Genomic DNA, 13,134 nt, shown 5'->3' on the forward strand with positions numbered 1-13,134 from the left:
AAGTACATATCTTTCAATAGTCACCCTAAATGTAAATGGACTTAATGCACCAATCAAAAGACATAGAGTAATAGAATGGATAAAAAAGCAAGACCCATCTATATGGTGCTTACAAGAAACTCACCTTAAACCCAAAGATAAGCATAGACTAAAAGTCAAGGGATGGAAAAACATATTTCAGGCAAACAACAGTGAGAAGAAAGCAGGGGTTGCAGTACTAATATCAGACAAAATAGACTTCAAAACAAAGAAAGTAACAAGAGATAAAGAAGGCCACTACATAATGATAAAGGGCTTAGTCCAACAAGAGGATATAACCATTCTAAATATATATGCACCCAATACAGGAGCACCAGCATATGTGAAGCAAATACTAACAGAACTAAAGAGGGAAATAGACTGCAATGCATTCATTGTAGGAGACTTCAACACACCACTCACCCCAAAGGATAGATCCACCGGGCAGAAAATAAGTAAAGACACACAGGCACTGAACAACACACTAGAACAGATGGACCTAATAGACATCTATAGAACTTTACATCCAAAAGCAACAGGATATACATTCTTCTCAAGTGCACATGGAACATTCTCCAGAATAGACCACATACTAGCTCACAAAAAGAGCCTCAGTAAATTCCACAATATTGAAATTCTACCAACCAATTTTTCAGACCACAAAGGTATGAAAGTAGAAATAAATTCTACAAAGAAAACAAAAAGGCTCACAAACACATGGAGGCTTAACAACATGCTACTAAATAATCAATGGATCAATGAACAAATCAAAATAGAGATCAAGGAATATATAGAAACAAATGACAACAACAACACTAAGACCCAACTTCTGTGGGATGCAGCGAAAGCAGTCTTAAGAGGAAAGTATATAGCAATCCAGGCACACTTGAAGAAGGAAGAACAATCCCAAATGAATAGTCTAACATCACAATTATTAAAACTGGAAAAAGAAGAACAAATGAGGCCTAAAGTCAGCAGAAGGAGGGACATAATAAAGATCAGAGAAGAAATAAACAAAATTGAGAAGAATAAAACAATAGCAAAAATCAACGAAACCAAGAGCTGGTTCTTTGAGAAAATAAACAAAATAGATAAGCCTCTAGCCCAACTTATTAAGAGAAAAAGAGAGTCAACACAAATCAACATAATCAGAAATGAGAATGGAAAAATCACGACAGACTCCACAGAAATACAAAGAATTATTAAAGACTACTATGAAAACCTATATGCCAACAAGCTGGAAAACCTACAAGAAATGGACAACTTCCTAGAAAAATACAACCTCCCAAGACTGACCAAGGAAGAAACACAAAAGTTAAACCAACCAATTACAAGCAAAGAAATTGAAACAGTAATCAAAAAACTACCCAAGAACAAAACCCCGGGGCCGGATGGATTTTCCTCGGAATTTTATCAGACACACAGAGAAGACATAATACCCATTCTCCTTAAAGTGTTCCACAAAATAGAAGAAGAGGGAATACTCCCAAACTCATTCTGTGAAGCCAACATCACCCTAATACCAAAACCAGTAAAAGACCCCACCAAAAAAGAAAATTACAGACCAATATCCCTGATGAATGTAGATGCAAAAATACTCAATAAAATATTAGCAAACAGAATTCAACAGTATATCAAAAGGATCATACACCATGACCAAGTGGGGTTCATCCCAGGGATGCAAGGATGGTACAACATTCGAAAATCCATCAACATCATCCACCACATCAACAAAAAGAAAGACAAAAACCACATGATCATCTCCATAGATGCTGAAAAAGCATTTGACAAAATTAAACATCCATTCATGATAAAAACTCTCAGCAAAATGGGAATAGAGGGCAAGTACCTCAACATAATAAAGGCCATATATGATAAACCCACAGCCAGCATTATACTGAACAGCGAGAAGCTGAAAGCATTTCCACTGAGATCGGGAACCAGACAGGGATGCCCACTCTCCCCACTGTTATTTAACATAGTACTGGAGGTCCTAGCCACGGCAATCAGACAAAACAAAGAAATACAAGGAATCCAGATTGGTAAAGAAGAAGTTAAACTGTCACTATTTGCAGATGATATGATACTGTACATAAAAAACCCTAAAGACTCCACTCCAAAACTACTAGAACTGATATCGGAATACAGCAAAGTTGCAGGATACAAAATCAACACACAGAAATCTGTAGCTTTCCTATACACTAACAACGAATCAATAGAAAGAGAAATCAGGAAAACAATTCCATTCACCATTGCATCAAAAAGAATAAAATACCTAGGAATAAACCTAACCAAGGAAGTGAAAGACTTATACTCTGAAAACTACAAGTCACTCTTAAGAGAAATTAAAGGGGACACTAATAAATGGAAACTCATCCCATGCTCATGGCTAGGAAGAATTAATATCGTCAAAATGGCCATCCTGCCGAAAGCAATATACAAATTTGATGCAATCCCTCTCAAATTACCAGCAACATTCTTCAATGAATTGGAACAAATAATTCAAAAATTCATATGGAAACACCAAAGACCCCGAATAGCCAAAGCAATCCTGAAAAAGAAGAATAAAGTAGGGGGGATCTCACTCCCCAACTTCAAGCTCTACTACAAAGCCATAGTAATCAAGACAATTTGGTACTGGCACAAGAGCAGAGCCACAGACGAGTGGAACAGATTAGAGACCCCAGAAATTAACCCAAACATATATGGTCAATTAATATTTGATAAAGGAGCCATGGACATACAATGGCAAAATGACAGTCTCTTCAACAGATGGTGCTGGCAAAACTGGACAGCTACATGTAGGAGAATGAAACTGGACCATTGTCTAACCCCATATACAAAGGTAAACTCAAAATGGATCAAAGACCTGAATGTAAGTCACGAAACCATTAAACTCTTGGAAAAAAACATAGGCAAAAACCTCTTAGACATAAACATGAGTGATCTCTTCTTGAACATATCTCCCCGGGCAAGGAAAACAACAGCAAAAATGAGCAAGTGGGACTACATTAAGCTGAAAAGCTTCTGTACAGCGAAAGACACCATCAATAGAACAAAAAGGAACCCTACAGTATGGGAGAATATATTTGAAAATGACAGATCTGATAAAGGCTTGACGTCCAGAATATATAAAGAGCTCACACGCCTCAACAAACAAAAAACAAATAACCCAATTAAAAAATGGGCAGAGGAACTGAACAGACAGTTCTCCAAAAAAGAAATACAGATGGCCAAGAGACACATGAAAAGATGCTCCACATCGCTAATTATCAGAGAAATGCAAATTAAAACTACAATGAGGTATCACCTCACACCAGTAAGGATAGCTGCCATCCAAAAGACAAACAACAACAAATGTTGGCGAGGCTGTGGAGAAAGGGGAACCCTCCTACACTGCTGGTGGGAATGTAAATTAGTTCAACCATTGTGGAAAGCAGTATGGAGGTGCATCAAAATGCTCAAAACAGACCTACCATTTGACCCAGGAATTCCACTCCTAGGAATTTACCCTAAGAACGCAGCAATCAAGTTTGAGAAAGACAGATGCACTCCTATGTTTATTGCAGCACTATTTACAATAGCCAAGAATTGGAAGCAACCTAAATGTCCATCTGTAGATGAATGGATAAAGAAGATGTGGTACATATACACAATGGAATACTACTCAGCCATAAGAAGTGGAAAAATCCAACCATTTGCAGCAAAATGGATGTAGCTGGAGAGTATTATGCTCAGTGAAATAAGGCAAGCGGAGAAAGAGAAATACCAAATGATTTCACTCATCTGAGGAGTATAGGAACAAAGGAAAAACTGAAGGAACAAAGCAGCAGCAGAATTACAGAACCCAAAAATGGACTAACAGAAGATCAAGGCCTAGCTTGGATACCCAGAAAATGAACTAAGATACGATATGAGGAGGAGCTTCCGGCATCAGCACTCTCTGGAGGACTCGTGCCGGGGGATGATCATCAAAAAGCCTCCACAGGGATCCGGACGATGCTGCGGTTGTGGCTGCATCCAGCCCACCGTCTCCTGGACTTGCCATAAGAAGGAGGAGGGAGATGTCTAGGCTGGCATGTGCATACAGTGAGACAACGAACTTGACTGGATCTGTACTGTTGGAACTCAACCAGGAGTTGGGAGGGGTGCAAGTTGTAGCACCCCAAAATCTCATGACTATAGACTATCTATGGTTAAAAGAACATATGGGATGTGAACAGATCCCAGAAATGGGCTGCTTTAATTTGTCTAATGGTTCAAGTACAGTTGGAAAATATCCATCATATCATAGATAAATTTTCACAAATGCCTAGGGTGCCTAAATGGTTTTCTTGGCTTCACTGGAGATGGCTGGTAATTATAGATTTGCTTTGTTTATGTCACCGTATTCCTATTATGTTAATATGTGTGTGCAAATTAGTTAGTAGTTTAAAACCTATACATACTTAAGGTACTATACAAGAAGATATGTCAAAGAAATAATCAATCCTCCCAAGTTTCCTTCATATGCTACATCTATAGCTTTTCTTCTTCCTTCCTAATTACAAACCTTAAATAGAATTCGTGCCTCATATCGAATTTACCGAGTATCATAATTCCTCCAGGTGGTAAAGATACCTCGAGACAAGTGCTGGGCATAGAAGCCACAGGGCATAAATCTGCAAAGAAGTAAAAAGCTAACCTTTGCAAACAACATGGCTTCTCTCTCACTTACCAACTTTACATTTCCCTGTATGGCCCCGGAAGATGACTGGTTAGCCAGAGACGGGTAAGATTCCTCAAGGGAGGAACAACCTAAGACAGGCACAGTCGCAGGGGGGCCATCAGGTGAGAATTTGGGGATCAACAGAGGTGAGGCTCAGAACCTCACCCCCCCTGCTTTGAGAGAAATCTTCTGCATCCGTGGATGTCTTGCTGCCCTTGTCTAGCCTGGATTAATACTTAGTCCATAGGCACACACCTGATCATCTGATCATCTACATTTGCCTTCTTACAGCACTAAACTATGTTTTCTACCTTTATCTTGCATCTACCTACCACTTCAGCATTTTATTAAAAATAAAAATAATAATAATAATAGGAGAAATGTGGGATCAACATATAAATCAAGTACAAAAATCAAATGAATATTCATATTTGACCTGATGGTTTATAGGTCATATTGCATGATCAAAACCGAAAGTTTCTGTGATGAATGCCCTTGTACTGTTCACCATGTTAGAATTTATTCACTCTGTAAGAATTCGTTCACCATGTAAGAACTTGTTCGTTATGCTTCAGAAGATTGGAGACTGATGAGAATTAGGCTTGAGATGGATTAATGATTGTACATTGAGCATTGACCCCCCTATACTGAATTTTATTGTTGTTAACAACCATTTGATCAATAAATATGAGAGATGCTCTCTCAAAAAAAAAAAAAAAAATGAGTAGAGAAGCTGAACAGAGAGTTCTCCAAAGAAGAAATTTGCCAACAGACAAATGAAAAGATGCTCAACATCGCTAGTAATCAGAGAAATGCAAATAAAAACCACAATGAGATATCACCTCACACCAGTAAGGATGGCCACCATCCAAAAGACAAACAACAACAAAAGTTAGCGAGGTTGTAGAGAAAGGGAACCCTTCTACACTGCTGATAGGAATGTAAATTAGTTCAACCATTGTGGAAAGCAGTATGGAGGTTCCTCAAAAACCTCAAAATAGAAATACCATTTGACCCAGGAATTCCACTTCTAGGAATTTACCCTAAGAATGCAGCAGCCCAGTTTGAAAAAGGCAGATGCACCCCTATGTTTATCGCAGCACTATTTATAATAGCCAAGAAATGGAAGCAACCTAAGTGTCCATCAGTAGATGAATGGATAGAGAAGGGGTGGTACATATACACAATGGAATATTATTCAGCCATAAGCAGAAAACAAATCCTACCATTTGCAACAACATGGATGGAGCTAGAGGGCATTATGCTCAGTGAAATAAGTCAGGTGGAGAAAGACAAGTAGCAAATGATTTCACTCATATGTGGAGTATAAGAACAAAGAAAAACTGAAGGAACAAAACAGCAGCAGAATCACGGAACCCAAGAATGGACTAACAGTTACCAAAGGGAAAGGGACTGGGAAGGATGGGTGGGAAGGGAGGGGTACGGGTGGGGAAAAGGAAAGGGGACGTTACAATTTGTATGTATAATGTAGCGGGGTCATGGGGAGGGCTGTGTAACACAGTGAAGACAAGTAGTGATTCTACAGCATCTTACTATGCTGATGGACAGAGACTGTAATGGGGTGTGTGTGAGGGATTTGTGAAGGGGTGAGCCTGCTAAACATAATGTTCTTCATGTAATTGTAGATTAATGATAACAAAAAATAAATAAAAAATAAAAAACTACCCAAGAAAAAATCCCCAGGCCAGATGGATTCTCCTCTGAATTTTATCACACACATAGAGAAGACATAATACCCACTTGCCTTAAAGTTTTCCAAAAAATAGAAGAAGAGGGAATACTTCCAAACTCATTCTATGTAATATCACTGTAATACCAAAACCAGGCAAAGAAACCACAAAAAAAGAAACGAATATTACAGAACAATAACTCTGATGAGCATTGATGCAAAAATACTCAACAAAATATTAGCAAACTGAATTAAAAAATACAGCAAGAGGATCATATACCATGACCAAGTAGGATTCATCCCAGGGATGCAAAGATGGTACAACATTTGAAAATCCATCAATATTATCTACCACATCAACAAAAAGGAGAAAAACCACACGATCATCTCTATAGATACTGAAAAAGCATTCGAGAAAATTCAACATCCATTCGTCATAAAAACTCTCAACAAAATGCATATAGAGGGTAACTACCTCAACATAATAAAGGCAATATATAACAAACCCACAGCCAACATCACACTTAACAGCAAGAAGCTAAAACTTCTCCTCTAAGATCAGGAACAAGACAAGAATGTCCACTCTCCCCACTTTTATTCAACATAGTACTGGAGGTTCTAGCCATGGCAATCAGACAACACAAAGAAATAAAAGGCATCCAGATTGGTAAGGAAGAAGTCAAACTGTCATTATTTGCATATGACATGATACAGTACATAAAAAAGCCTAAGGACTCTACTCCAAAACTACTAGATCTAATACCTGAATTCAGCAATGTTGCAGGACACAGAATTAATACACAGAAATCTGTTGCATTCCTGTACTCTAATGATGAACTATCAGAAAGAGAAATTAGAAAAACAATTCCATTCACAATTGCATCAAAAAGAATAAAATACCTAGGAATAAACCTAACCAAGAAAGTGAAAGACCTATACCCTGAAAACTACAAGACACTCTTAAGATAAATTAAAGAGGACACTAACAAATGGAAACTCATCCCACGCTCTTGGCTAGGAAAAATTAATATTGTCAAAATGGCCATCCTGCCTAAATCAATCTAAAGATTCAATGCAATCCCCATCAAAATACCAATAGCATTCTTCAACAAACTGGAACAAATAGTCCTAAAACATATGGAACCACTAAAGACTCTGAATAGACAAAGCAATCCTGAGAAGGAAAAATAAAGCAGGGGGGATCTCACTTCCCAACTTCAAGCTCTACTACAAAGCCACAGTAATCAAGACCATTTGGTACTGGCACAAGAAAAGACCCACAGATGAGTGGAACAGAATAGAGAGTCCAGATATTAATCCAAACATATATGGTCAATTAATATACAATAAATGAGACATGGATATACAATGGGGAAATGACAGCCTCTTCAACAGCTGGTGTTGGCAAAACTGGACAACTACATGTAAGAGAATGAAACTGGATAATTGTCTAAACCCATACACAAAAGTAAATTCGAAATAGATCAAAGAACTGAATGTAAGTCATGAAACCATAAAAGTCTTAGAAAAAAACATAGGCAAAAATCTCTTGGACATAAACATGAGCAACTTCTTAATGAACATATCTCCCTGGGCAAGGGAAACAAAAGCAAAAATGAACAAGTGGGGCTATATCAAGATGAAAACTTCTGTATAGCAGAGAACACCAACAATAGAACAAAAAGACATCTTACAGTATGGGAGAATACATTCATAAATGACATATCTGATAAAGGGTTGATATCTAAAATATATAAACAGCTCACACAACTCAACAAACACAAAGCAAATAAGCCAATTAAAAAATGGGCATAGGATCTGAACAGGCACTTCTCCAAATAAGAAATTCAGATGACCAACAGGCACAGGAAAAGATGCTCCACATCATTAATCATCAGAGTAATGCAAATTAAAACCAGAATGAGATATCACCTCACAACGGTTAGGATGGCCAACATCTAAAAGACAAACAATGACAAATGCTGGTGAGGATGTGGAGAAAGGGGAACCCTTCTACACTGCTGGTGGGAATGTAAATTAGTTCAACCATTGTGGAAAGCAATATGGAGCTTCCTCAAAAAACTAAAAACAGAAATACCATTTGACCCAGGAATTCCACTCCTAGGAATTTCCCCTAAGAATGCAGTTTCCCAGTTTCAAAAAGACATATGCACCCCTATGTTTATTGCAGTACTATTTACAATAGTCAAGCACTATTTACAATAGCCAAGGTATGGAAGCAAACTAAGTGTCCATCAGTAGATGAATGGATAAAGAAAAGGTGGTACATATACACAATGGAGTATTATTCAACCACAAGAAGAAAACAAATCCCACCATTTGCAACAACATGAATGGAGTTAGAGAGTATTATCCTCAGTGAAATAAGCCAGGCAGAGAAAGACAAGTACCAAATGATTTCACTCATCTGTGGAGTATAAGAACAAAGCAAAAACTGAAGGAACAAAACAGCAGCAAACTCACAGAACCCAAGAATGGACTGACAGTTACCAAAGGGAAAGGGACTGGGAAGGATGGTTGGGAAGGGATGGATATGGGGGAAAAGGGCATTACGATTAGCAGACATAATGTGGGGGGGGGCACGGGGCAGGCTGTACAACACAGAGAAGACAAGTAGTGAGTCTATAGCATCTTACTATGCTGATGGACAGTGACTGTAATGGGGTATGTGGTGGGACTTTATAATGGGGGTAGTCTAGTAACCACAATGTTGCTCATTTCATGTACATTAAAGATACCAAAATATAAATAAATAAATAAAAACAAAAAACAAATAACCGTGGGTTTCATTATCTCTCTGAGCCATGGTTTTCTTATCTACTAAATGAAAAAAAAATTTGAGCCTGTGACATTGTGCTACTGTAACAAGAAGAACAGGGTTGTAGATTAAATATGGTAAATGAGGAATTGAGCATTATTAGAAGGTCCCCAAATCTTTTGAGTAGGGTAAATGAATGTAGAGGTAGCCAAAATTTGGAATGAAGTTGATGGCTTGAGGTTGGAGGGATGGCTGATAGGTTAAATTTGAGTTGCTCCATTAACAATGTCAAAGGGAGGGTAGACATGAGTGAAGAAATGACAGCTAGACACCCAGGTCTGGAAGGAATAAGTGATTGTGGAAGATGTGGAATCACTGTGTTTACTCAGGGAAGGTAGGGAGTGTTTTGGAGACACCTCATTTTGGGCAGTAGGAGGAGAGAAGGAGGAATCCGGGGGCTGGATCCAAAGCAAAGCTCAAGGTAGAAAGGGCTGGACAGCAAAGAGTAGGACACAGTTAGGAGGTTCAGGCTCGGATGGTGCCCAGCTCTGCAGCAGAGAAGCTGTGTGTGTGTGTGTGTGTGTGTGTGTGTGTGTGTGTGTGCGCGCGCGCGCGCGCGTGTGTGTGTGTACGCTGACATGGACATTACAGAAAGCTTCTCCTACTCAGTCCCCATACCCCTTTCCCTCCTGTCATACTACTCTCCTTTTTCTCATTCTCTTTCATCTCAGTCATTTGTACTAATACTGTTGCTACTTTACAGGTCACCAATGGTGTTTTTCAAAGCAAAGGAGAGAGAACAATGGTTAAGAGCATGGTCTAAATTTTCAGTCTTTCTTCTATGTCAATAACCTAAGGTAGACCAGTTATCCCAACCAGGCTGTTCTACTCAACAGTAAAATGGTGGTAAAAACATCCACATTGCTAATGACTCTGTTACTATGTATTCATTAAAGCACTAAGGAAGGCAATGATAGAAAGCTGTTATAAAAGCACCTGGCCCTCACTGAGTGCTTAGTAATCTCTTTTTGTTTTTTGCTTATATCTACCCCTCTACCTTTCCTGGTCTTTCAATCCTTTTTTTATATATTTCTTCAGTGTCTCTGCAACTTTTCCTTTTTGGTCCAGTTTATAGTCTTAGAAGAAACCTCAGAATCAGAAATCGGAGAAAGGAAATCACAATTTCCTTTCATCTTAAAACATGAGCTACCCTGATGTGGTTGTACCCAGCTCACCAAATCAAAACTAGGAGGTGTTAAGCTTCCATTAGAGATAAAATCATTGGATTTTATAAGAACTATCACAGAAGAATTTTCAGTAGAATACTGGTAAGAAGTGAAGCAATTGGGTGTTTTACAAGAATATTGGGATCTCTAAATTGAAAAGTATGTATTTTGAAAAAGTGGAGCAAGAAAGGTAATTTGCACTTACTTAGCCACTTAATCCCCAGAATTTGAATTGTTTTCAAATTATACTAGGGTTCGTTAGAATGTATGGCTGGCCAGAAAGTGGGCATGGGAGTGCTAATTTTATTACAGCATCCAAGATGAACAATCTCCATGAATTTTATAGTTAATGCATAAAGCACCAAATAAGGAATTAAAATGAGTCCTTCATAAAGTAATTACACACAGAATTTAATTTCTTTTCCATCCTATCATGGGCTATATCATCCCTGCCATGATTCTGGAGGTGTCCAGACCTGGGAAGCAGGAGGGTGGAGGCTGATGGAGCTCCATGGAAAGGCTCCATGAGTCAGCACAGGGCCACCCAGTGGCTTTCTCACAGCAGAGGAATCCAGATACCAAATACGTTGTGCTTTCTGACTCCAAGAGGAAGCAGCTGCCTGTCAAAGAAGTCATACAGGGAATTGAAATGTCATTCAGACTACCTGATGAATGTTACCCCTGGAGGCAATGTGAGCCTTCAGGAGACACCTCTGAGGCCTGTGTGCCAATAGTTTTCTCCCTATGTGCAAAATCCTATGACCCAGGATCTCATCAGTTGCCGTGACTGAAGTGACGTCGTTCCTTCACTCCAGGGAATCAGAGAACCTTGGATTGTACCTTTCCAAACTGCCGCAGTGAGTGATAGTGTTCTCAGGGTGTGAGAGAGTCCTGGGAGAGAGACCAGCATGGTACTGAGATCCAGGGAGCACCTCTGCATGGAGACGCAGGCAGATGTAAGCCTTAGGAGATGAGCAGGGTGTGTTCAAGGCAATAAATCCCCTACCTGCTTATAATCCATCACACTTGCATTGTGCCACCTCCCACCCCACTTCTACCACCTCCCCCAAATGGCAGAACAGGAGAACCTTAGAAAGTGTTCAGTGCCCTGCCACTGAGTTTAAAGAGAGGAGTCAAGCATTCTAATGAGGATGAGAGGAATGGCCGATTTTGACTAAACTGGAAGAAAATTACTTTTATGGTATGCTTTCACATCTCAATGCCTCTCTACCATCACCGAGACTATATAGTTAAAGCAGTTGTTTCTCCCCACAGGACAGATACAGAAATTGAAGTTCAGAAAGTTTCGATGACATAGCCAAGGTCACCGCAAGAGAGAGAACAAGACACACAAGCAACTGCTCTGCACCTTGGGTCTGACCGCCCACATCTCAGTGTCTCCACAGAGGTAAAACAGGAGGCTGGGAAATTTCCAGGTACAAGCATAAGGAAGGCAGTTAATTCCTCCTCAGGTTTTCCTCATCCTGTCTTTCCTGATTGATCACAGGATCCAGAAAATACCTCAGCATGAGAAATGACAATGAGAGCTTCTTGGGATATACCCCAAACTACTTCATCCTTCTAGGTGTTTCTGACAGACCGTGGCTGGAGCTGCCTCTATTTGGGGTCCTCCTGGTGTCCTATGTTCTGGCCATGTTGGGGAACATTTCCATCATCTTGGTGTCCAAGCTGGATCCCCAGCTGCAGAGCCCCATGTACATCTTCCTGAGCCACCTCTCCTTCCTGGACCTCTGCTACACCACCACCACGGTCCCGCAGGTGCAGGTCAACACAGGCAGCTCCAGGAAGACAATCAGCTACGGTGGCTGCACAGTGCAGTATGCGGTTTTCCACTGGCTGGGCTGCACCGAGTGTATCCTCTTGGCCGCCATGGCCCTGGACCGTTACGTGGCCATCTGTGAGCCCCTGCGGTATGCTGTTATCATGCACCGCACCCTCTGCCACCAGCTCGTGCTTGTGGCCTGGATCAGCGGCTTTGGAAACTCCCTTGTTCAGGTCATTCTGACTGTGCCATTGCCGTTCTGTGGGCAGCAGGTGCTGAACAACTTCTTCTGTGAGGTGCCGGCCATGATCAAGCTGTCATGTGCTGACACCACTGTGAATGGCGTCACACTGTCTGTGTTGGTGGCCTTCTTTGTGCCGGTACCCCTTGGTCTCATCCTCCTCTCCTATGGCTTCATTGCCTGTGCGGTGCTCAGGATCCCATCCTCCACTGGACGGCACAAAGCCTTGGGGACCTGCTCCTCCCACCTTGTGGTGGTGTCCCTCTTCTACCTTCCTGCCATCTACATGTACCTGCAGCCCCCTTCCAGCTACCCCCAAGAGCAGGGAAAGTTCATCTCCCTCTTCTACTCCATCATCATCCCCACACTCAATCCCTTCATCTACACCCTGAGGAATAAGGATGTAAAAGGAGCTCTGAGAAGATTCCCATCAAAGATCTGGGGTCTCTGCGGAAGATGAAAGTCTGAGATGTGGCCATCGCATTGGTTACAGAACACTAGAACACTGGTGATGTACCACATGCTTACATAGTCATTAAGCAAACAGTGTGAGTTTTGAGAGATTTGAGAGCCCCTAAAATATGCTGTCCAGAACATTTCACCTTTTGTATGGGCAAATACCTAAAATCCCACCTCTCCCAAAAAGTCTGCAATTCTATGAAGCCGTATATTTTTAGAAACCATTTAAA

General features: G+C 40.3%; 1 protein-coding gene across 1 annotated transcript; it reads left to right on the top strand.

Annotated features, from left to right (window-relative positions):
* The first annotated feature begins 11,948 nt into the window (after positions 1–11,948).
* Positions 11,949–12,905, top strand: LOC108383366 (olfactory receptor 2B11-like). Its single transcript, XM_037008826.1, has one exon. The coding sequence runs from the start codon at positions 11,949–11,951 to the stop codon at positions 12,903–12,905; it is 957 nt and encodes a 318-aa protein (XP_036864721.1).
* The last annotated feature ends 229 nt before the right edge of the window (positions 12,906–13,134 follow it).

This window comes from Manis javanica, chromosome 14, assembly GCF_040802235.1.
Source record: "Manis javanica isolate MJ-LG chromosome 14, MJ_LKY, whole genome shotgun sequence".
In the NCBI taxonomy this organism is placed as follows: domain Eukaryota; kingdom Metazoa; phylum Chordata; class Mammalia; order Pholidota; family Manidae; genus Manis; species Manis javanica.